We start from the raw sequence: 23,696 nt of genomic DNA on the forward strand, positions 1-23,696 counted from the left end.
GCAAAACATATTGAAAACACTCGAAAATACAAAATCATTAATGGCCATTCGTTTCTCTTCTGCCAATATCCTAAATTCCCGGGCTACCCTCAACGATCCACGTGGCAATAGTAGATTCTTCAGATAACCAATAAAATGAAAAAAAAACTAATAAAAAGGCAAAACGCACGAAAACATTACATAGCCTGTTAGTCGTTGGTTCTTTAATCTTGGCCTTCAGCTCGGGTCTTTCTCATGCTTCTGGTTCTAAGCACCGGATTTTTAATATACGTTTATCTATACTTTTGTTTTCTGCTCAGGTGCACACAAAGAACTGCATAATTCCACGCAGAAACTGAAGAGGTTCGTTTAATCTTAACTTACCCATTTTTTGTTGTTGAAATGAATACTCTAAGCGACTTCATTATGCACTTGAATTTTGCTGGCCAAGTTGAATTTACGAACTGGGTTTTAACAGGCATCGAAGTGCACCCATTTTGCATTGGACGCTGCCATACTACTAACAAATGGGTTCGCTGGCTTTAAACTTTTGGCGGACTGGAGTAAACAATGCCTCTACAACCCCGTTGAGTTGGGGAAACTCTATCTTCATTTGTTAGTCTTTAACTTTACACAGCTTGAATTTATTTCTATCTTTCACGGTTTCTCCTAGTTTTTAGAGATTGACCCACTATGATATGAATTGCTTCATTCTTGGTTAGCATTTATGATTTTGATTGTACAAAAGTTCAAACACATGTGGTTAGGTGGGAAGTCTGTTGGCCTCTATGATGTGCAGAAGGTTTTACCTGTCAAATTATGCAGTGTGAGACTTTCTTTTTTACATTGTTTGGGCTATAACCTTAGGAAAATTACTTGAAGTTTCATTTGTTATAATGCATTTTATGTCTTGGCAGGGAGTTGCATTTAGCCCAAGAGCTTTTGCAAGTCGAAATTCAGTGAAGAATTTGAGACGAGACGGACAAGCACGCAAAAGAGTAGAAGATAAGAGTATTGCTTCTGGAGATGAATTTGTTCAAAATGATAAAACGGTGGACCCTCCTGATAATTTAGCTGCAGAGGAATTGAGTGACATCCCTTCCAGAGCTACTGTGCTTCAAGCTTGTATTGTTACTTCCGGCTTGATAGCTGCTTTGGGTATCATTATTCGACAGGTAGGATTGATTTACTTGTATGCATGATGCATCACCAGCTTAATATTATCCAACTATGCCTTTTGAATCAATGTTTTTATTGGATTTTTCTAGCCCACCTAATAGTTATTTCGTTCTTGTTCTGTTCTAGCTAGTTTCTAATGGCTCAGTTCTTGTTGCTAGTTAGTAGTCGCGACTTATAACTCTGGAGTAGAACATTACTCTCAAGTTTATTTAATGAATAGAAATATGGGTGGAATTTCACTTGACTTGGTAAACAATCTGCATTTTAAGTTTTATGTCTTATCTGTAATTTGCAGGCATCTCATGTTGCATCAATTGAAGGATTGCCAGTCTTTGACTGCTCATCGGAAGTATCATGTATGGACTTTCACATACTCTTCTCAATGCAAAAATTTGTCATTCAAAAGTTCATTTTCATTCTCTTTGATGAAGAGCACCTGCATCTTTGGCAAAGAGGCAGCCTATAAGATAGATTTGTCTACAGTGGTTTGTTTCAATCTTATGTCTTATTAGTTTAAAGAGCATAACTCTTTTCTCCCCTTCGTACAGTTGATTTTGAGATGTGGCATCTTCAGTTGGTTACAGGATTAGTTATTCTGATATCATTATGCCGATATCTATTATTGAAGACATGGCCCAATTTTGCAGAGTCTAGCAAAGCGGCCAATCAGCAGGTGTCTACTCTCTCTTCTAGCAATGTCTCTAGAGGGACTCAGAAGAGTTTGCCATAAATGATATGCAGTCAATAGGTCTCCATAACTATCTGATAATTAAATTTCTTGATAATATATTGATATGTTGAAGGAAAACTGTCTAGAGATATTTAAACTTTCATAATCAAACGGGTCCTAGTTGATATCACATTGTACTCACTCCCACATTGCTGCTCGTTGGCATCCCTCTAAGTGAGAGTATCATCCATAGCTGCTGATCTGCATCTCTGACATAATCTTTTTTGTAATTTAGGTCCTTACTTCACTTCATCCTTTGGATTACATAATCGTCGCCTTTTTCCCTGGGGTCAGCGAGGTAAGCAAAATACTTGTCATCACATTGTACAAGTCTTCTGTGTTCAATTAATTCTGCATTAATTCACAGTGCATTGGTTGGACAGGAACTTCTTTTTCGAGGTGCACTGCTACCACTATTTGGATCTAATTGGAGGAGTGCCTTGGTGGTCGCCATCATTTTTGGTGTTCTACACCTGGGCAGTGGCCGAAAGTATTCCTTTGCGGTTTGGTACTTATCTTCTCAAGTAAAATTTGTAGCACATTTACATTTCATGAAACTGTGTTGAAGACATTGCTAATTAGCTATGATTTTGTGGTTTAACATGTTTCAGGGCAACATTTGTTGGGCTTGTGTATGGTTATGCAACCATTGCATCCTCTAGCCTTGTTGTGTCAATGGCTTCTCATGCGCTGAACAATTTGGTGGGAGGGATTTTATGGCGCTACACATCAGATTCATCTGAGCAGAAGCCGAAATGATATGACTCATATGAGAAGAGTAGAAGACTGCTGACTGCCACTGCCTCATTTACCAAAAATTGTTCATAATATGTACATACAATAATATTATTAATGTAATATTACAGAAATATTATTGTAGTAAATAAAATTCACATAAAACCAAATATAAAAAGCTGTTATCTAAAAATTTGACACCGCGGTTTTGCCATGCAGCATATGCTGGCATGCTGCTTAGAATTGTCAAATTCGGAAGCCCGAAACCGCACCTCGTTACTAATTCTAGAAGCGGCACCCACTGACCCAGAACGCGCTTTTCAAACGACACCGTTTTCTGTCCCGCGTATGAGACGAGTGCAGCTAGTAGCAATACATAATCATTCAAATTTATCCTCTTCCACTGTTATGCCTTTAAAAGGCTTCACCTTCACCTTCACCTTCACTACTCCATTCAATCAAACAGAACCTCTCAGCTATTCTCCTCAGCCAAATTCTCTCTTACCTTTCCTGTGAATTCCAATCTACCCAGATTCACCAATCATGGCTTCAGTAAGTTTTTTTTTTTTTTTTTTTTCTAATTTTTCCTCTGTAGGGTCAATTCCATTTGGTTAGAAATTGATATTTTTTTCATGAACAAGGCTTTTTATGGTGATAATATGGGTTTTAGGGACATGGGTTTGGTTTTTTATTGCCTGATTATCTGAACTGTCTGCTTTTTTATCTGTTGAAACATTAATTTGGAGTATGGTTAATTAATTCTGCTTAAATGGTAACAGTGAATCTTAATCATGTCTATAAGTCACACAAACACCAAATGCGTACTGTATTATTTCTTGTTACGCGCGCATTCCTATGTGGTCTGTAACCTCTATCATGTCACATGCTGTGTGATCATTTAATTTTTGCATATAATTGTAATGAAAGATCATTAAAAGAATGGTTGTTTTGTTTGGGTTATTTATTTGCAGTATGAGAATGGAAGGCCCCTACCAAAATTTGGAGAGTGGGATGTGAATGATCCAGCGTCAGCTGAAGGGTTTACAGTCATATTCAACAAGGCTAGAGCTGAAAAAAAGTCTGGTGGAACCCCAATGAGCGTGACACCCCGTAAAGAAAATGATAAATACAAGTATCCCAGAAAGGTATATATGCCTTCATTGAGGTTTCTTCTGAACTATGTGTTAGTGATCTACTTTGTCCATCTCTAATGAACCCACTGAATCTCAACTAATAATCTAAATTTTGGATGCAGAGCAAGTGGTTGTGCTGTGGTTAAGTACAAATGAGTCATGCCATTGCCTCTTTCAAAGGCCCCAAGACAAGGGAACTTGATGCTTTGGTGGGTGGTTTAGTGCATGTCTTCTTGATTAGAGAGGCAGCTTAAGTTTTGCTCAGAAATTGGCTGAGAGTAAAGAGTTTTCTTTGTTATTCCCCTCTGCTTGACTCCTTGATTTTTCCTTCCATTTCAAGGAGAGTGATGTACATAGAGGAATATAATGTCGCATTTTTTCATGAATTGAAAGCCCCCCCCTTCTGTTTCCTTCTTCCTCACTTTGTTTGATGCAATTAAGAATGGACTCAAAGTGGTCAACTTTAAATTTAATTTGCACTCAATTCTTAATTGGAACCCTATTATACCAGAAAAAAAAAAAATCATAAAAGACCAGAAATGAAGAACATAGTATTTGGGGCCAATCATGAACATATTGGCTTTGGCACTTTCATGTAGTTATATTGACCAAAGAGCACTTTGTGTCTCGTTTACCACAGTGATGTCTTTCTAACAAGCCACGTGTACACTTGTACGCTTTAAGTCATCGATTTTGTCAAAAAAGGACCGCATATATTTCCACTCTGTTCCCTTCTAGTCAAACATCTTGTGGGAATGCCAATCTGCCATGCCGATTGCACTCTCAGAAAAGACACCTTGGTGGGCGTACTAAATTCTTCTAACCCCAGAAATCTCAGATCGTAAACATATGGTCACTGGGGGAACCATAGTCCAAACCCAGAACCAGAATAGACCCCAAATGCAAAGAAAATGGCAAGCTGTGCCGTGGATGGTGGCTGTGCCAGCGACTACATAGCCATCGCTATATCTGCCATCTGCTTCATTTTGTAAGCTTTTCAAGCTCTAGTGTGTCTCTATCTGATTAAGTCATCAAAGTTTTAGTGGGTTTTCTTGGTTGCTTGCAAATGAGTTTGCTTTGGCTATTTGGGATTCTAAAGGTCTTGCTGATGGGAAATTAGATTACGTGAAATTTTAGAACTTGTTGCTTGCTGGGTGTCTGTTTGATTTGATGTCTCGGAGAATTTGAGTTTAAGCAAGATTTAAAATTTTCCATGGGGAAATGAGGGATGGTTGTTTAGAAATGTTTTTCCATGGGAAGAATTTTTGAATTTTGAAGAATACCCAAATTTGTGGGGAATCACATGGTGCTTGTATGTTTTAGCTTTCTCTGAAACTTTAAGGTATTGACTACTGAGGTCTCACAACTGCAGAGCTGTATGCTCAAGTGGTCTAAGACTGACTCTGAGTTATTCTATGGTACTATATTTTTCCAGTGACGAAAACTCACCCCATAGACTAACTGGGATCCTTTCTATTTGTTGGTTTCTTTCTTTCAGGCTTCTTTCACGGTTAATTTTACCGTTTGCGGTTCTCAAAATTCCTCGTTCCAAACACAGTGGCTTTTGGGTTCCAGTGATTCAAGTTTTTGCCAGCTTCAACCTTCTGTTGTCATTTGTGGTAGGCTATAGATTTCTATGTTCATAGTCCATATATAATTTTCTCGATTACTCCAGCCACCATAAGTTATGTGTTATGGGCTCCATTGTTACTATTAACAGCAGCGCATGTTATATGCAGATGTCAGTCAATTTTCTGAAATTCAAAAAGAGATATTGGTGGGAGTCTTGCTATGTTTGGGCAGGTTGTTCACTGCTTTTGTCCTGACTAGTATCTTTGAAGTTACTCATTTGTAGTTTTGTGTACTATTTGAAGTATCTTTTGCTTTCAGTCTGGTTTGAAGCTCCATTTGGCTTTGGTTTACTACTGAGCTGTCGCATATCACAGGCCTTTCAACTATATTACATTTTTGTCAGGTTAGCAAACATTTTACATACTTGAGAAATTAATATTGGATTGTAATGCTCAATATTTCCATTGCACTGCAACTTATCAAGTACTTGACTTGATCAAACCATTATGCTGGCAGACATCTCTATATGAGCTCAAACCAATTCAGAAAGATAGTTAGGTTACATTTGTATTGGACCACTGTGGATAATCTGTGTGCTCCACTTGTGTGCAATTGATATTCCAGGAGGTGTTTACCACCAATCAGATCTTATATTTTCCTTCCACTAATTCTCTTGCCATGGATTTCTGCGGCTGCATGTAAGAATCTTGGAATTGCTTCATAGTTCATACTTGGATAACCACTACAATTGCCTGTCTTACATACTGTCTTATGTATGCTGTAGTTATCCAAATTAAAAGGCCTCTAAATTATCGATGCCACATGGGGACTCAGTGGATCATCCCAGTCGTGTCCCTCCACACAATGTATGTTGCCATTTTGGTTGGGTTCACTGGGGCTATTCGGCATATAGAGTTCAGGTTTGATGAACTCAGAGACCTCTGGCGGGGAATACTTGTCTCTGCCTCTTCTATTGGTACACCACTGTGACCTGTTTTTGGTTTGTTCTATATAAGTCGAAATTGTATGCCTTTTTTTTTCTGATGAAGGGGTTGTATATCTTTTATTCCAAATTCAGTCTATATGCTCATTATTTTGAATAATAAGTGACCTGATGGAATGAGATGTCATAAATACAGTCTTATTAAATGCCTACGAAAAATTAGCATCTCTGTTATAAATATTATTTTTGATGTTTTTGTCTGCATAAAAGGAGTATATTCATCATCAAAACTCTTTTTCTGTCAAAAACAATAGGAATCAAAATATATATAAAAACATAACTTGTTGAATCAGTACAACTTGTTGGCCCTGCTTTTTTTTTTTTTTAACTGGTTCTCATTTTTGCTTCCAGGAGTATGGGTTGCTGCCTACATTTTGAATGAAATTCATGATGATATCTCATGGCTTCAAGTTGCCTCTAGATTTCTGCTTCTATTTACGGTATGATTTATTATCTGATAGTACCTTGCATGTTATGCACTGGTATAGAATTTTTCCAACTTTATGTTTTTTGCTAACATTTATAATTTTCTAAGGGTATATTATTGCAGACAAGCGTTCTTGTATTAGCTTTCTTTTCGATATCAAGTTCACAACCTCTTCTATCACAAATCAGCTTGAGGAAAAGGGAACCTCTAGCATTTGAGACAATGGGTCAGGCTCTGGGCATACCTAACAGCGGACTACAATTGCGAAGGGAACCAGCACCAGTGATAGATCCTAATCAACCACTTGATAAACTTCTTATGAACAAAAGATTCCACCAGTCCTTCATGGCATTTGCAGACAGGTGTTCTGTTCTTCCTTAACTTTCATATTTTGAAATACATTTGCAGGGATAAAGTTTATGCAGAAATATGCTCTTGAGTAAAAATAAAAGGAAACAGTGAATTTTCCAGCCAAATGGAACCTTCAAAAATATATATCTTTTCACAAACTTTCAGTGGGATGTATTTTCTGTATGGACAACTATAAATAAAATAATTGATTGTGTGACACATGATGTATTTATTTTATTCTATTTGTTCTTCTTAATCACAGTTGTTTGGCAGGGGAGAGTGTGCATTTTTATGATGAAGTGCATGAACTTGGTAAAATACCTGTGGATGATCCTGTAAGAAGGATTTACATGGCACGGCATATCATTGACAAGTACATAACAACAGGTTAGTCTCACACCAGTTAGGAGTCACTTAAGTCTCATAAGTGTATGGGGGCATGGATTTCAATTTTCATCATACAGGTGCAGCAATGGAGGTGAACATTTCTCACCGAAGGAGACAAGAGATTTTGACTACTTCCAATCTGGCACAACCAAATCTTTTCAATGGTGCACTAAATGAGCTGATACAGTTGATGAAAACGGTACGAGGGTTTCTTGAGGTTCCCGAACTTTTTCTTCTTTTCTTAATTGACTTCTAATTAGTATAATACTATACTGGATTGATGTCTAAGCTTTTTTTTTTGTTGTTCTTTTTGTTCTGTTTTTTTTTTAACCCTCGTCCTGAAGAACTTGGCAAAAGATTACTGGTCATCCACGTTCTTCATGAAGTTCAAAGAAGAAGCCAGAATGAGATCTGGGGGCCAAGAGCTGGAACCGATGGCAGGTTGGAACTACTCTCCCAGGTTGAGTTCTGTGCATGGTGCTGATGATCCATTTCACCAAGAACCAGAGCCATTTTCAAATGGCTCTGGCTGAAACTCTCAAGACCAAGGCCCACAATGATTTAACTGGAACTTTGCTTGATCCTATTGGTATGGTATTGTCAAGTGTAGCATAAGCTGCCCACAACAATTATCGCTTGCGCCAGTATAAAGATACTGATTGAAAATTAAGGAAAGGTAACAACTGCAAAAAGCCATAATTTTCTGTTGGCAATTCTTCCAAATTAGGATGGACTACTGTACCAGAAGAAAACAAATTTTTACCATCCAAACAAAACTCTTGACAGTTAAATTGTATTATAAATGGATCAAGAATATACTAAATTCTCGGTCTATTTTGGACCTCATTTATTTCTAATTAGTGAGATACAAACATACATACTTAGACATTAGGTAAACAAGTTTGCTGAGTCTAACATTAATGTATTTACCTCACATCTAAGCCCACTCGTCCTCTTTTAGCCTCGAAATAAAAACACTCTTTTACAATACAAGCTACAGTTGGTAGGTACTGTAGATGTCAATTTAATACTAAAGGCCCTCGATATTTTTGGGAACACAACACATGAGAATTGCATGAATATGTACATTGTGGAGGAATGCTAGCAGCCGTGATCATGTTATGTTTGTGGAACCACCCCCTTAATTTTCACCAGCCGTGGCCTTACAGGATTCACAAAGATGAGGATAGGAGTTCCCACTTTCCCCACTCTGGCTGGCCACTCACCCACCCACCCAACTCACGTCCATGAATTTATGACCACATCTTCCGTTAACAATCATTAATGAGTTCCAACTCTTTTTCTTTTTCAAGGGGATTGAACCCCCTTGATTTTGCTGTACGTTCTTCTCTAACTAATTTAATAAGACTCCAAGCTAAAAGCATACAAGTATTGTAATATGCCTCTCTATGGATGTCCGGTAGCCATGTATGTAAGAGTATAATTGGTGATGCTACAAGATACGATTATTAGCTGATGTTTCAAATTTTAATATTTGTTCATTGGAACCATATAAATATATTCCCAGAACTCCTATTAATAAAAAAACAGAACTTCCTGCAATGTACAAAATAAATTTGGTTGCTGAATACAAACCTTTCTTTCCTTCCCCCACCCCACCCACATGGCCACATGGCCACATGGATACAAACCTTTTTATTCCCAAATGGATAAAACTGAAATTAATTCTAACTCCCACATGCTACCATTAGTTTCATTCACAGCCAGAGATGCATGGTAAGTGAAAATATATAGGTCTTAGTGGAGTTGATTACTTGATTAATACTACATGAACCACATTGCATGTTAATAGTTTGTGCAAGTTTGTGCAAGTGGGGACCGTGACTTCATCAATTTCTCCTTTGGAAATTCTGAAGTAATGCCCGGAGGTCTGTACCCAAGTGCCAGAAAAAATGGTTCCAACAACATGCATTGATCACCACCTAACAACCCAACCCATCTGGCTCTTCCTCCTCTCCTCTCTCGGTTTCTTCATCATCCTCAAGCACTCAACCTCTCTGGTCAAATGGGTGTTCATCACCCTTCTCAGACCCCCCAAAAACCTCGCAACATCATACGGCTCATGGGCCTTGATCACTGGTGCCACTGACGGCATAGGAAAGGCCTTTGCCCACCAACTAGCCAAGAAAGGCCTCAACCTCGTTCTAGTCAGCCGGAACCCCACAAAGCTCAACTCAGTCTCAGAAGAAATTCAAGCACAAGTCCCCAATACCCAGATCAAAACTATTGCTTTCGACTTCTCCAGTGGCTTCGATGGTTCCAAGTTGATAGAGGAAGAGATCAGAGGGTTGGAGGTTGGCGTTTTGATAAACAATGTGGGAGTTACGTACCCAGCTGCTAGATTCTTTCATGAGGTGGGTGAGGAAGTGTGGATGAATATTGTTAAGGTGAATGTGGAGGGTACCAGTAGGGTCACCATGGCTGTGTTACCAGGGATGCTTCGAAGGAAGAGAGGTGCGATTGTGAATATTGGCTCTGGGGCAGCCATTGTTGTTCCTTCTCATCCTCTCTTCACCATCTACGCCGCTACAAAAGCGTAAGCATATATAAATCATCACAAAATTCAAAAACCAGCTCTATTTTTCTGGTTCTCAAAAGTCTTTTCCACAACTTTTTTTTTTTTTTAATCTTTTTAAGCAATGATGCATCATAAATGCGACAGTTTAATAGCTATATCTGATCTCTATTTTTATTTCGAGTGATGTTTCTTTTTGGTTTTTGTCAACTATTTCGAGTGATGTTTCAATGCACAATTTTGTTATATACTTATAATAGAAAAGCCCATAAAATCTGCTTTCATTAATTTTGTATAAGGGTGCGCATTAGATCTGTTACATATTATAACAGATTTTTTTTTTTTTTTTTTGCTGGAGATTTTATACAAGATCTAAATGTCACGTCAACATTAGATAACGACAATTAGATAATAAATAATTGTTAAGGTAACTAAGTTGAAAAGAGCGTGCAATTTGCCAATGCACCACAGATCCCCCTCCCAAAAAACAAATTGAGATAATACATTGTGGTGTCTTGTGCTGTTGTTACTGCATGCAGGTTCCATGGTTGCCTAGCTAGCTTCCACGTGTGTGTATATACAGTTTTCCATATATTGTGAAATGTCAACCTCTTAGACTAATTATATAAAACTCCATTTGTATATTTATTTATTCTTGCATTTAATTAATTTAGGTTATTTTCAATTGTATATGCAGGTATGTGGATCAATTGTCAAGATCACTCTATGTGGAATACAAGCGGTACGGAATTGACGTGCAGACTCAGGTGCCATTATACGTAGCAACAAAAATGGTGTCAAAGGTTGCTTCAATTCAAAGGTCGTCCCTGTTCATACCATCGCCAGAGGCTTATGCAAAAGCAGCGATTCGGCGCATTGGCTACGAAGCTCGCTGCACACCGTTTTGGGCTCACTCCCTTCAATGGTGCTTCGCGCGCTTTCTCCCCGACTCTCTTCTCGATGCTTGGCGTCTCTCTATCGGTACGAACAGAAGGGCCGGGAAGCTGTTTGCGTAAATTACTGAATGATGGGTTCTTTTGTTTTGGTACAATGGGCCAATGGGCCAAAACTTAAATTGGTCTCAATTTTTAAGTATTCCATTGTTGTGATTGAAAACTATTAAATACTAGATCAATCTAGTGATATTCTCATTACTATCAACACATTCTCCTACGTGTGTGGCGAAAACAATTATAAAATATGAACAATTTTTGGGGTAAAGTGAAAATACATGTTGTAACTGTTGGACTGTATTGTCTACTCTGATGTTATGAAAATCAATTAACAATATATAGAGAGACTTAAAACGTTAACTATATACATAAAAGAACAAGTAAATTGATGAAACTTTCCAAATGCCGAAAAATTGCCTCCCACTAAAAAAAGGTTATAGTAAAATAATTTAATTAAATAAGGGTAAACATTGCTGACATTATCATTACTTTAGCCCTACTAACCACTTTTTATTCTAAAAAATAATAATCATCCAAACACCCACTCCATATTTATTGACATTGTTTAAGTGAATATCAGACATTAAATATATTAAATAAGATATTTTCCTAAATTTCATCAAAGTCTTTTGGAATAAAACCCCATACCATAGCTAATGGGCACATTGGGCCGACCAAAACCCTAGCCTTTGAAATGGCTTAAAGGGTCTTGTCAGAATAATAAAAGCTGTAGTTGTAACAAAAAGATATGTAGTTGTACGTGAATTTAATACTCTTAATGGTGCAGAACTCCCTTAACGTTATGAATTACATTGTGAACAACTAATTTCTGGAGAGCTGATTCACTGGAAATGAAATGCAAGAGTTTTTCATAATAGCAGCAAGCACTATAGGCTTCATATCTCTTTGTAAACCCTTCATCAATTTTATCAGATGGGTATGGGTCATGTTTCTGAGACCCCCAAAGAATCTCAAGGACTATGGATCATGGGCTATCATCACTGGCTCTGCTGATGGAATTGGCAGAGCCTTTGCCTTTGAAATGGCTTCAAAGGGTCTAAACCTTGTCTTGGTTGATCGAAACCCTTCAAACCTTGAAGCCACGTCCAATCAAATCCGTGAAAAATATGGTGCACAAGTTGAGGTTAAGAACATGGTCATGGACTTGGCCAAAATTAGTGGGCAGGAAATAGCTAATAGCATAGAGGAAGGAATCAAAGGTCTTGATGTTGGTATTTTGATCAACAATGCAGGGGTGGCTTACCCTTATGCAAGGTTTTTTCATGAGGTTGATTTGGAGATGATGGAGAACATTATCAAGGTGAACATGGAGGCAGCCACTTGGGTCACAAGGTCAGTGCTTCCAGGCATGCTCAAGAAGAAGAAAGGAGCTATTGTCAACCTCGGTTCTGCTTCCTCTGAGGCCTTCTCTTCTTTCCCTCTATACACTCTTTATGCTGCTTCCAAAGCGTGAGTTTAATTTTCTCTGCAACCTTTGTTTCTTACTTACAGTTTTTCAGGAGTACGTAGTCTGTATTATCAACAAAGTTCAATCTGTCTTGCCCTCTTGGGACCTCAATTGGTCTTTCTTTTGGGTAAATGAAATCCCAATTAACCTTAGCCCCTTCAATGGTAACTTCATATATTAGACCCTGATTATGAACTTCCCTTATGATTATGAGCTATGGCAGGTACCTTTCAATGTTCTCAAGAAGCATTAGTCTGGAATACAAGCAGCATGGAATTGACATTCAGTGTCAGGTTCTCATTCTCCCCCTCTTCTTATGCTCTTCTTCTTCTTCTTCTTCTTCTTCTTCTTCTTCTTTAATCCTTCTGAATTACACTCTTCATATTAAAACAATATTGCAACAAGCTGGTGTTCCTTCAAATAGACAAATATTTTGTCCTGAGATTTTTGAAATTTCATGGGAAACTTCATTCCGTCATTTGGGTAAAATTTTGCCACTACATATATATATATATATATATATGATATGTGGTGTTTTTATCAAGTTGTGATGAAGGGTGTCCCTGCTGCTCCTTCATATTTATATATAATTAGTTTGTTTAATCTTTTCCACCCCTCCTGCATAATACTTAATGCGCGCAGGCTCCTATGTTGGTGGCAACAAAGTTGGCAAAGGTAAAGAAACCCTCCTTCTTCATCCCATCACCAGAGAGGTTTAGCAAAGCAAGCATGCGATGGATTGGTTATGAGCATCTATGTGACCCCTACTGGGGGCACTCTCTGCTGTGGTTCATAACACACGCATTGATGCCCGAAGTGCTATTGAATGCTACCATGTGGTGGTTCCTCATTGGGATGCGAAAGAGAGGCCAATTGAAGGAGTCGCAGAGAAAAAGATGCACCAACACCAAATTAAATCCAAGAGAGTAGTACATACACTAACTATTCAGTCCATTATCCTAATTTTTAGAATTAAATCTCAACTAATGTCGCAGTATTTTAATTGTTCAATAATGAATTTGTTCTGGACCTCATTTATTTATGATTGGTAAAAATTGTCATGTCTTCTTAATAAACAAAAGTTGAGATACTAATTACTGTCTTTAGTATTATTAAATCCACTATGACTTATCAAGTAGATAATTAAGTATTTGATGCAGTATTGAAACTATATATCTTTAACTATTTTACCAAAAACAAAATTGTGTTCAACTAGATGGATGAATTATGATCACAAGAATAACACATTGCTGTTCTTTTTTAATTAAATTATGAATTATGAATTATGATCACAAGAATAAACCTAGTGTTTCTTTCAACCATGCATGTTAAATTTAAATTAGATCGATAGAGTAAAATAGCAAAATTTATAATTGTGTGTGAGTTATATATAAGTTGTGTGCCGATCAATGATCCAAAAAGATCAATTGTGCTTGATCCAAAAGAAAAAGAATTTATAACAGATGCATGGTGTCACGGGCTCACTTTTTACGCAGCGGAATTTGCCCGTGCGGCGCCAAGATCCCTCTGAATCAAGGCCAGCCATCTCTTCTCTTTACTCTTTGCTCGATATAGACCCATCTGTTACTTCCTCGAGGTTTGCCAACAAGAACTACTCCTCTTGAGTCTCGCTCATAGCGACTATACGATTGCTTCCTTGCGTCAAGGTTCTCAGCCAGGACACTCGCCCGATCGATAGGTTCTTATGACGCCGGCATTCCATTCTCCACATGTCGGGTCTTGCTTCGTTCCCACATTTCATTCGTCTTGGTACTAAGGGCTAGCTCGCGCCCATAGTCCTTTCCTCAAGTTGAACATGCAAGCAAACTTGCAAGCATGCCACCCGAGTGAGCAACTCTTCTCCGATGCCCCATATTAGCTTCTCTCGTTGGCACGGGGTCGCCCCTTCCCGTGCCTGCTAGCATCATATATTGCGCATGGCCGAACCCAAGCCAATGCCCTCGTTGAGTACTACATGGCCAATGTGCACCATGAAGTCTCCGGGAGTTCACATCTAGTTGGCATGATGTGTATACGGCGCGGCATAAGGAAATTCCCCTTGTAGCCTCGTGTGCGCGCGCCCAGCGCAATACAAGCACTCCCGCTCGCTCGTACTGTCCGTGGGACCTCCTGTCCCACGGAGACACATGACCGCCCTCCGGAAGTCATGTGCCCGCCCCCTAGGTCCCCTCCGGTTCCTAGAGTAGCTCGCTTAACGCTCCATGGGTGTGGGCGCCGGGGGTGGTGGAGAGCTTGACACCATGTCTCCCCCTAAAGAGCATTTTATGCCTTTCTTCACAAAACAGGAGGAAACATCAACTTGCGCGAGGAGTCATAATTGGCCATAATTAATTCATCCGAACTCCGATTGACGAACCGTCAGTTGCGTTGGACTCGTTTCGACCTCCTGGATTTACCGGTATTTTTAGATTTCCCAAATTCCAACCGGAAGACCCCGAAACAGCCAAATTACGAAATTACCCTTCCGCGCGCGCAACTCGGCCACACTTCGCCAAACGGATGCCATTCTCTTGGCATTTGGCCCTCCATACTTCATATTAATGTCACGGAAGCACAACTCTAAGTGCGGACCGTGACATCCTCCCCCACTTATCTTGTCGATGCCCCCATCGACGTGCCTCCTGTTTCGCTCCAAAATGCTCTTTAGGTCTTCTTCCTCCATTAGGGTTGATGACAACGAGTACTGTCCCTCTACCTCTGTAGAATCACCTCTGTGACGACCTTCTCGCGCCCACTCTTGGACTTGGCCAAAGACATGTACTGAAGCATTCACCCAAACTTCATTCTCCTCTGCTTGAACTCAATATTTATATGATTCCACCACTTCCATTGCCCGCTTGCTCCTCCGAGCTTGGATATGTCCATTCTTGGATATGGTTGTACTCGCCGTACTCCTTCAATTGCTCCTCTGAGCACACATGGGTCCACTTTTGGACTTGGAGTCGTAATTACATCTTGTTCGACTCACTCAAAGAGAGATGCACCCCGCCGGGTGTAGCTTAAAAGCTAACCGCACTCCTCTGCGGCACCCTCATGCTCATTCGTAGTGGAAAGGACCCGTTGCACTTCTGCTTTGTTGGTTCCTTCCCCATCTCGTCACTTCTTCATCTTTCTGGTCTTCATTGGCACTTAATTGCCCCATTTGCTGGCACCAGTCAACTCCTTGACACAACCTTCGTACCACCAGGCTTCGTCCTCTCACATACTAGACCCCGTAGTAGAAGTCATGCACAAGTCACTGAGCTGAACAACCCCTTGTTGCAGTTTCACCCTCCCGGATCCACTTACCAGCACTATCTCTTGTCCCTCGGTATGTCTCTTGTAATGCACCTCTGTGCGTTTGACTCCGATGTGCTCTCGTGGGCACCCCCACTTAAGCTGGGATGTACTTGTCCCCATCTGCCTCTTGATGTGCACCTCTGTGCGTTCCTTGTGTTGACATTTGTGGGCTCCCCCACTTTTGCTACCGGCACTCCTGTCGATAGCCTGCTTGATTAGCTCAATACAAACTCCACTTGATGACCATACAATTGTCTCGCAAGTTCTGAAGGAAGTGCGCCCCTCTGGGCGAGGTTCTCTAACCTACTACACTCTTGTAGCACCCCGCTTACACAGCTCAAGTGATCCACCGCATGTCCCTCAAGTAGAGTAAGCTTGAACTCTGTCCGCTTCATTGTTTCTCGTGTACTTTGGCCCTTGTGGCCTTCACTTCAGTGTATCTGGCCCTCGTGGCCTTTGCTTCTGTGTACTTGGCCCTCGTGGCCTTCGCTTCAATGTATTTGGCCCTCGTGGCCTTCAGCTTCAGTGTACTGAGCCCTCATGGCCTTCAATTTTGCGTACATGGCCCTCGCGGCCTTTACTTCTATGTACCTGGTCCTCGTGACCTTTGCTTCAATGTATTTGGCCCTCCTGGCCTTCAGCTTTTCCCATTCGACCCTCGTGGTCTTCTAATCTCAATTCTACTTAGCCCTCATGGCCTTCACTTCTATGTACTTGGCCCTCACGGCCTTTGCTTTTGAGTACTTAGCCCTCTTGGCCTTCACCGTTTAAGTACCTGGCCCTCCTGGCCTTTAGCTTTACCTCATTCGACCCTCGTGGTCTCATCTTAATTGTATTCAGCCCTCATGGCTTTCACTTCTGTGTATTTGGCCTTCCTGGCCTTTACCTCTCATATTGTTCGACCCTCGTGGTCATATATCAGCTCTTTCGCCTCTTGGTTTGCTCTTTCTCAGACTCTTCGCCTTTGTTGTGCTCAGTATGTTGCCTCTTGCAACTTTCATGTGGCTCTTCCACTCTTGTGTAGCTCCTTGCTCCCTTATGTGCCTCCGCACTAGGGTGCCTTCGTTTCAACTGATTTACACAACGTTGGCTTCTTTGCTCGTCTCAATACTTCAATAGGATTGTTGGCAACCATATGGCAACTGTCGTGGCTTACATGAACTCGACTATCACAAGAGCAACCCACCAATGCGGCTTACAAGGTACCTCTGAACCCATGCGCTCCTCTAGCGGCTTACATGCTTCAATAGATCAATGCGCCACTGCGACGGCTTATAAGAATCTAAGGAAGAATGCGCAACTTCAACTCTCAAGCTCTTGTGACTCCTCCTTGCACAATGCACTAGTCTGTCATAGGTGTCAACGCTTCCGTTCAGCATGTCTTTTCATTAGGGCTTCACTCTAGCCCATTTTCTCATTGGGTGCCTCCGCACGTTGTTCTTTTACTTGTTCAGTGCCTCTGCACATTGATCCCTTGCTTGTTTTGTGCCTCTGCACATTGATCTCTAACTTGCTCATAGGGCTGTGTCTCTGTAGCCCATCCATCTGTTTCAATTTGCCCTCTGTGGGCTTCTCTTTGCCTCATAAGATGTTGCCCCGCTCGACATCTCCGTCTGATAGCACCATTCAAGTTAGCATCGTCCCCAACTTGGCCACTCTTGACCAATCAGGCTCTGATACCAACTGTCACGGGCTCACTTTTTACGCAGCGGAATTTGCCCGTGCGGCGCCAAGATCCCTCTGAATCAAGGCCAGCCATCTCTTCTCTTTACTCTTTGCTCGATATAGACCCATCTGTTACTTCCTCGAGGTTTGCCAACAAGAACTACTCCTCTTGAGTCTCGCTCATAGCGACTATACGATTGCTTCCTTGCGTCAAGGTTCTCAGCCAGGACACTCGCCCGATCGATAGGTTCTTATGACGCCGGCATTCCATTCTCCACATGTCGGGTCTTGCTTCGTTCCCACATTTCATTCGTCTTGGTACTAAGGGCTAGCTCGCGCCCATAGTCCTTTCCTCAAGTTGAACATGCAAGCAAACTTGCAAGCATGCCACCCGAGTGAGCAACTCTTCTCCGATGCCCCATATTAGCTTCTCTCGTTGGCACGGGGTCGCCCCTTCCCGTGCCTGCTAGCATCATATATTGCGCATGGCCGAACCCAAGCCAATGCCCTCGTTGAGTACTACATGGCCAATGTGCACCATGAAGTCTCCGGGAGTTCACATCTAGTTGGCATGATGTGTATACGGCGCGGCATAAGGAAATTCCCCTTGTAGCCTCGTGTGCGCGCGCCCAGCGCAATACAAGCACTCCCGCTCGCTCGTACTGTCCGTGGGACCTCCTGTCCCACGGAGACACATGACCGCCCTCCGGAAGTCATGTGCCCGCCCCCTAGGTCCCCTCCGGTTCCTAGAGTAGCTCGCTTAACGCTCCATGGGTGTGGGCGCCGGGGGTGGTGGAGAGCTTGACACCATGTCTCCCCCTAAAGAGCATTTTATGCCTTTCTTCACAAAACAGGAGGAAACATCAACTTGCGCGAGGAGTCATAATTGGCCATAATTAATTCATCCGAACTCCGATTGACGAACCGTCAGTTGCGTTGGACTCGTTTCGACCTCCTGGATTTACCGGTATTTTTAGATTTCCCAAATTCCAACCGGAAGACCCCGAAATAGCCAAATTACGAAATTACCCTTCCGCGCGCGCAACTCGGCCACACTTCGCCAAACGGATGCCATTCTCTTGGCATTTGGCCCTCCATACTTCATATTAATGTCACGGAAGCACAACTCTAAGTGCGGACCGTGACACATGGCGTGTCTTCAGAGTCTTGAAATAATAAGTAGTCTCTTGTCAGTTGTCATAGGCTCGTAGCTTTCCAACTTAATTATACTCAGCTACTACATGCATTCCATGCTTACCTAGCTAGCTTTCACGTGTTTGTATGCAGCTTTCCATTTATTAGAGTATAAACTAAAGCTAAGTGGCCAAAAAAAAAAAAAAAGAGTATAAACTAAAGCTGAAGGGCAGGCAAGCTGTTTGCATAAAATACTGAATGGGCCAAAGGCCCAAAAACGAAATTGGTCACAAATGAACCTGGTCTTGCAAACCCTACTATATTATGGACTGACTGAGGAGGCCGCAATTTACTAATTTAGAGCTCCCCATTTTTTGTATTGAATATTTGAATCGTAAATTCTAATTTATTTCTTTATTTATTTATTTATTTTGGGGTGTTAAATTGTTATTGGAGTTGGTTGTTGTTAAAGGATAGTACTCGGATCAACCCTAGGGTACCCAAGGTCACTTTCCTAAATTTTGATTTTAGTAATGTTGATGTATAATTGAAATCGTTCACTTTTTAGATAATTTATTAAATATTATTTATACAAAAAATTAAATTAATTAAAAATCGTTTAATTATATAACTATTGTCAATTAAGTAAAAAAAAATGATGATTTTTTATTAAAGAATAATTTTTTAACTAAATCATTAATTTTTATTTATTTAATCGATAACAACAGTCTATCCTAAATCGTTAATTTTTATTTAATCCAACTACATTTTTTTTTTTTTATCATCTTTACTTCAGTCTTTCTAATTTCCGTACAGCTGATTCCCTCCCTGGAAATGGAATTGCAAGAATTTTTCATAGTAGCAGTAAGCACTATAGGCTTCATCACTTTTTGTAAATCCATCATTAATTTTCTCAGATGGGTATGGGTCATGTTTTTGAGATCCCCAAAGAATCTCAAGGACTATGGGTCATGGGCTATCATCACTGGCTCCACTGATGGAATTGGCAAAGCCCTTGCCTTTGAAATGGCTTCAAAGGGTCTCAACCTTGTCTTGGTTGGTCGAAACCCTTCAAAGCTTGAAGCTACCTCTAATCAAATCCGTGAGAAATATGGTGGACAGGTTGACATTAAGAGCATTGTCATTGATTTGGCCAAATCTGGTGGGGAGGAAATAGCTAATGCCATAGAGGAAGGAATCAAAGGCCTTGATGTTGGTATTTTGATTAACAATGCAGGGGTGGCTTACCCTTATGCAAGGTTTTTTCATGAGGTTGATTTGGAGCTGATGGAGAGCATTATGAAGGTGAACATAGAAGGAGCCACTTGGGTCATTAGGGCGGTGCTTGCAGGTATGCTTAAGAAGAAGAAAGGGGCAATTGTTAACATTGGTTCTGCTTCCTCTGTGGCCCTCCCTTCTTATCCTCTATACACTGTTTATGCGGCTTCCAAAGCGTAAATATTTCTGCAACCTTTGTATCATATTATGCTTCTTGTCTTTATGGTTGGACAACTTGGACTAATCTATTAAATGCATTCTATATAATATCCCCATATTATTCATTTTAAGACCTTAATCAACAAATTTCCTTTGAATTTGTTTATAGTAGCCTTGTTGTCAAAATTTCTTGTTGAACATTAACTTTGGAGAAATTAAACATCATGTAAAGTATGGACTTGATGAGTAACAAAACTATACCAATCTGTCTTGGCCCTCTTGAAAGCCAAATTAATCTTTTTTTGGGTGAATGAAAAGCCCAATTAATCTTAGCGCCTTCAATGGGGCACTAACTATGAAGTTTCTGCACCTAACTATGAGTTAAGGCATTGGCAGGTACCTTTCAATGCTCTCAAGATGCATTAATTTGGAGTACAAACAGCATGGAATTGACATTCAGTGTCAGGTTCTCTTTTTTCTTTTTTACTTCTTACTTGACAACCCTGGATCCTTTTGAAATTAATAAAAATTGCTGTTTTCATTGTTTAATTATATTAAAGCAACATTGCAACCAGGTGTCCCTTCAAACTAATACACAAATATTTTGTCCTCATATTTGGAAATTTCATGGGAAACTTCATTCCATCATTCAGGATAAGTTTTGCCACTATACATATGAAGAAGACTTCCCCTTCTGCTCCTGCATGTCAATTAGTCTAAGTTCTAACTCCCCCCTAGTGATTAAATGGTGACCATGCATAATCCACCTGCATATACTTAATGCAGATTCCTATGTTGGTGGCCACAAATATGACAAAGGTAAAGCCATCTTCCTTCTTCATCCCATCACCAGAGATGTATAGCAAAGCAAGCATGCGATGGATTGGTTATGAGCATCTATGTACCCCCTACTGGGGGCACTCTGTGCAGTGGTTTATAACACATGCATTGATGCCTGATGTGTTGTTGAATGCCACCTTTTTTCGGTACTTCAGTGGGATGCGAAAGAGAGGCCAATTGAAGGAATCGCAGAGTAAAAAGATGCACCAACACCAGACCCCATTATAACTTATGAAGTGTATAAGTATTTGATGCAGTACTGAAATTATCTTTTACTAATTTACCAAAAGAAGAAATTGTTTTTATTTAAAAGATGTATGATAAGTTGATAACAAGAATGACATAAATTTTCTATTTGATGGTTTGGTTTATTGATTCTGTGTTGTGTCACAATCTTACCAGTATTGGGAAATATACTCTGATGAGCTAACCTCTGTTTCGAAAGAGTAGCCAAATTATGCAGTTGGGTTACCTTTTGATTTTGACTGGTGGCTCTGGGGTTGCCCTTTGAACTTTAATTAGGCCTTTCCTCTCAAGCAGGGTAAAGATTCGACCATTCAAGTGGTCACGTTCAATATGATTTTATTAAGGGCAACTTAGGAAAAGAGGGAGTTATGATTTTAAAGCATTAAACGCCTAATTTTATGTGTAAGTAGGGAACATGTGGCAATAGGAGAAGGGAAAGGGTAGAAGGAGAAGGTGGGTGCAGAAGGTGATAGCATTTTACTTCAGTCTTGTTGGATTATCGCCTTTACTTCAGTCTTTCTAATTTCCGTACAGCTGAGATTCCCTGGAAATGGAATTGCAAGAATTTTTCATACTAGCAGCAAGCACTATAGGCTTCATCACTTTGTGTAAATCCATCATTAATTTTCTTAGATGGATATGGGTCATGTTTCTGAGATCCCCAAAGAATCTCAAGGACTAAGGGTCATGGGCTATCATCACTGGCTCCACTGATGGAATTGGAAAAGCCCTTGCCTTTGAAATGGCTTCAAAGGGTCTCAACCTAGCTTGTCTTGGTTGGTCGAAACCCTTCAAAGCTTGAAGCTACCTCTTATCAAATCCGTGAGAAATATGGTGGACATGTTGACATTAAGAGCATTGTCATTGATTTGGCCAAATCTGGTGGGGAGGAAATAGCTAATGCCATAGAGGAAGGAATCAAAGGCCTTGATGTTGGTATTTTGATTAACAATGCAGGGGTGGCTTACCCTTATGCAAGGTTTTTCCATGAGGTTGATTTGGAGCTGATGGAGAGCATTATGAAGGTGAATATAGAAGGAGCCCCTTGGGTCATTAGGGCGGTGCTTGCAGGTATGCTTAAGAAGAAGAAAGGGGCAATTGTTAACATTGGATCTGCTTCCTCTGTGGCCCTCCCTTCTTATCCTCTACACACTGTTTATGCTGCTTCCAAAGCGTAAGTTTTTCTGCAACCTTTGTATTATATTATGCTTCCTGTCTTTATGGTTGGACAACTTGGACTAATCTATTAAATGCATTCTATATAATATCCCCATATTATTCATTTTAAGATCTTAATCAACAAATTTCCTTTGAATTTGTTTATAGTAGCCTTGTTGTCAAAATTTCTTGTTGAACATTAACTTTGGAGAAATTAAACATCATGTAAAGTATGGACTTGATGAGTAACAAAACCATACCAATCTGTCTTGGCCCTCTTGAAAGCCAAATTAATCTTTTTTTGGGTGAATGAAAAGCCCAATTAATCTTAGCGCCTTCAATGGGGCACTAACTATGAAGTTTCTGCACCTAACTATGAGTTATGGCATTGGCAGGTACCTTTCAATGCTCTCAAGATGCATTAATTTGGAGTACAAACAGCATGGAATTGACATTCAGTGTCAGGTTCTCTTTTTTCTTCTTTACTTCTTACTTGACAACCCTGGATCCTTTTGAAATTAATAAAAATTGCTGTTTTCATTGTTTAATTATATTAAAGCAACATTGCAACCAGGTGTCCCTTCAAACTAATACACAAATATTTTGTCCTCATATTTGGAAATTTCATGGGAAACTTCATTCCATCATTCAGGATAAGTTTTGCCACTATACATATGAAGAAGACTTCCCCTTCTGCTCCTGCATGTCAATTAGTCTAAGTTCTAACTTCCCCCCTAGTGATTAAATGGTGACCATGCATATACTTAATGCAGATTCCTATGTTGGTGGCCACAAATATGACAAAGGTAAAGCCATCTTCCTTCTTCATCCCTTCACCAGAGATGTATAGCATAGCAAGCATGCGACGGATTGGTTATGAGCATCTATGTACCCCCTACTGGGGGCACTCTGTGCAGTGGTTTATAACACATGCATTGATGCCTGATGTGTTGTTGAATGCCACCCTTTTTCGGTACTTCATTGGGATGCGAAAGAGAGGCCAATTGAAGGAATAGCAGATTAAAAAGATGCACCAACACCAGACCCCATTATGACTTATGAAGTGTATAAGTATTTGATGCAGTACTGAAATTATCTTTTACTAATTTACAAAGAGAAGGATAACAAGAATAACATAAATTTTCTATGTGATGGTTTGGTTTATTGGTTGTGTACATGTGTGTTGTGTCACAATCTTACCAGTATTTGGAAATATACTATGATGATCTAACCTGTGTTTAGAGAGAGTAGCCAAATTATGCAGTTTGGTTACCTTTTGATTTTGACTGGTGGCTCTGGGGTGGTCCTTTGAACTTTAATTAGGCCTTTCTTCTCAAGCAGGGTAAAGATTCGACCATTCCAGTGGTCACGTTCAATATGATTTTATTAAGAAACCAATATAATAAATGAAAACTGTGACTAACAATAAACTAAAGACTCAACAACTAATTCAAACTTTTGAG

The 23,696-nt window shown here is 40.1% G+C and overlaps 5 protein-coding genes and 1 pseudogene across 7 annotated transcripts; all 6 read left to right on the forward strand.

Moving 5' to 3' along the window:
- The first annotated feature begins 162 nt into the window (after positions 1 to 162).
- Positions 163 to 2,801, forward strand: LOC147294834 (CAAX amino terminal protease family protein). 2 transcript variants are annotated; one of them, XM_086232920.1, is made up of 9 exons: positions 163 to 342; positions 458 to 594; positions 747 to 805; positions 897 to 1,154; positions 1,454 to 1,514; positions 1,707 to 1,831; positions 2,124 to 2,186; positions 2,272 to 2,391; positions 2,500 to 2,801. In XM_086232920.1, the coding sequence occupies exons 2-9, from the start codon at positions 507 to 509 to the stop codon at positions 2,548 to 2,550; spliced, it is 825 nt and encodes a 274-aa protein (XP_086089046.1). In that variant the 5' UTR covers positions 163 to 342; positions 458 to 506; the 3' UTR covers positions 2,551 to 2,801. The 2 variants fall into 2 exon arrangements, with proteins under 2 accessions (XP_086089046.1, XP_086089045.1); XM_086232919.1 differs by having other exon boundaries at positions 165 to 342; positions 2,272 to 2,396.
- Positions 2,802 to 3,898: 1,097 nt separating this feature from the next.
- RGS1 (REGULATOR OF G-PROTEIN SIGNALING 1) lies at positions 3,899 to 8,998 on the forward strand. Its single transcript, XM_086232917.1, has 11 exons — positions 3,899 to 4,744; positions 5,255 to 5,375; positions 5,496 to 5,559; positions 5,647 to 5,731; positions 5,953 to 6,026; positions 6,113 to 6,304; positions 6,683 to 6,771; positions 6,882 to 7,120; positions 7,372 to 7,496; positions 7,574 to 7,695; positions 7,841 to 8,998. The coding sequence occupies exons 1-11, from the start codon at positions 4,668 to 4,670 to the stop codon at positions 8,027 to 8,029; spliced, it is 1,377 nt and encodes a 458-aa protein (XP_086089043.1). The 5' UTR covers positions 3,899 to 4,667; the 3' UTR covers positions 8,030 to 8,998.
- Positions 8,999 to 9,138: 140 nt separating this feature from the next.
- Positions 9,139 to 11,239, forward strand: LOC147294836 (very-long-chain 3-oxoacyl-CoA reductase-like protein At1g24470). The gene is made up of 2 exons (XM_086232918.1): positions 9,139 to 10,053; positions 10,730 to 11,239. The coding sequence occupies exons 1-2, from the start codon at positions 9,410 to 9,412 to the stop codon at positions 11,046 to 11,048; spliced, it is 963 nt and encodes a 320-aa protein (XP_086089044.1). The 5' UTR covers positions 9,139 to 9,409; the 3' UTR covers positions 11,049 to 11,239.
- A 576-nt stretch (positions 11,240 to 11,815) lies between these two features.
- On the forward strand, positions 11,816 to 13,439 carry LOC147294837 (very-long-chain 3-oxoacyl-CoA reductase 1-like). The gene is made up of 3 exons (XM_086233650.1): positions 11,816 to 12,455; positions 12,677 to 12,746; positions 13,096 to 13,439. The coding sequence occupies exons 1-3, from the start codon at positions 11,842 to 11,844 to the stop codon at positions 13,381 to 13,383; spliced, it is 972 nt and encodes a 323-aa protein (XP_086089776.1). The 5' UTR covers positions 11,816 to 11,841; the 3' UTR covers positions 13,384 to 13,439.
- A 5,947-nt stretch (positions 13,440 to 19,386) lies between these two features.
- Positions 19,387 to 21,074, forward strand: LOC147294838 (very-long-chain 3-oxoacyl-CoA reductase 1-like). The gene is made up of 3 exons (XM_086233491.1): positions 19,387 to 20,006; positions 20,386 to 20,455; positions 20,776 to 21,074. Exons 1-3 carry the CDS (start codon positions 19,387 to 19,389, stop codon positions 21,055 to 21,057), a joined length of 972 nt encoding a protein of 323 aa, XP_086089617.1. The 3' UTR covers positions 21,058 to 21,074.
- Positions 21,075 to 21,527: 453 nt separating this feature from the next.
- Positions 21,528 to 23,372, forward strand: LOC147294839 (very-long-chain 3-oxoacyl-CoA reductase 1-like; annotated as a pseudogene). Its single transcript, XR_015120658.1, has 3 exons — positions 21,528 to 22,249; positions 22,629 to 22,698; positions 23,007 to 23,372. The product of XR_015120658.1 is annotated as a very-long-chain 3-oxoacyl-CoA reductase 1-like (transcript).
- Positions 23,373 to 23,696: the final 324 nt, after the last annotated feature.

This window comes from Dryas octopetala, chromosome 2 (assembly GCF_963921425.1).
Source record: "Dryas octopetala chromosome 2, drDryOcto1.1, whole genome shotgun sequence".
Lineage (NCBI taxonomy): Eukaryota > Viridiplantae > Streptophyta > Magnoliopsida > Rosales > Rosaceae > Dryas > Dryas octopetala.

Excerpts from the sequence above, each read along its gene's own strand:
- LOC147294834 (XM_086232919.1), top strand. The coding sequence starts at position 507 with ATGGGTTCGCTGGCTTTAAACTTTTGGCGGACTGGAGTAAACAATGCC. Across the intron at positions 1,155-1,453 it reads TGGGTATCATTATTCGACAG|GCATCTCATGTTGCATCAAT; the intron begins GTAGGATTGATT and ends TGTAATTTGCAG. Across the intron at positions 2,187-2,271 it reads TTTTCCCTGGGGTCAGCGAG|GAACTTCTTTTTCGAGGTGC; the intron begins GTAAGCAAAATA and ends TTGGTTGGACAG.
- LOC147294836 (XM_086232918.1), top strand. The coding sequence starts at position 9,410 with ATGGTTCCAACAACATGCATTGATCACCACCTAACAACCCAACCCATC. Across the intron at positions 10,054-10,729 it reads ATCTACGCCGCTACAAAAGC|GTATGTGGATCAATTGTCAA; the intron begins GTAAGCATATAT and ends TTGTATATGCAG.
- LOC147294838 (XM_086233491.1), top strand. The coding sequence starts at position 19,387 with ATGGAATTGCAAGAATTTTTCATAGTAGCAGTAAGCACTATAGGCTTC. Across the intron at positions 20,007-20,385 it reads GTTTATGCGGCTTCCAAAGC|GTACCTTTCAATGCTCTCAA; the intron begins GTAAATATTTCT and ends AGGCATTGGCAG. Across the intron at positions 20,456-20,775 it reads GAATTGACATTCAGTGTCAG|ATTCCTATGTTGGTGGCCAC; the intron begins GTTCTCTTTTTT and ends TACTTAATGCAG.
- RGS1 (XM_086232917.1), top strand. The coding sequence starts at position 4,668 with ATGGCAAGCTGTGCCGTGGATGGTGGCTGTGCCAGCGACTACATAGCC. Across the intron at positions 5,732-5,952 it reads CTATATTACATTTTTGTCAG|GAGGTGTTTACCACCAATCA; the intron begins GTTAGCAAACAT and ends TTGATATTCCAG. Across the intron at positions 7,696-7,840 it reads TGATACAGTTGATGAAAACG|AACTTGGCAAAAGATTACTG; the intron begins GTACGAGGGTTT and ends CTCGTCCTGAAG.
- LOC147294837 (XM_086233650.1), top strand. The coding sequence starts at position 11,842 with ATGCAAGAGTTTTTCATAATAGCAGCAAGCACTATAGGCTTCATATCT. Across the intron at positions 12,456-12,676 it reads CTTTATGCTGCTTCCAAAGC|GTACCTTTCAATGTTCTCAA; the intron begins GTGAGTTTAATT and ends GAGCTATGGCAG. Across the intron at positions 12,747-13,095 it reads GAATTGACATTCAGTGTCAG|GCTCCTATGTTGGTGGCAAC; the intron begins GTTCTCATTCTC and ends TAATGCGCGCAG.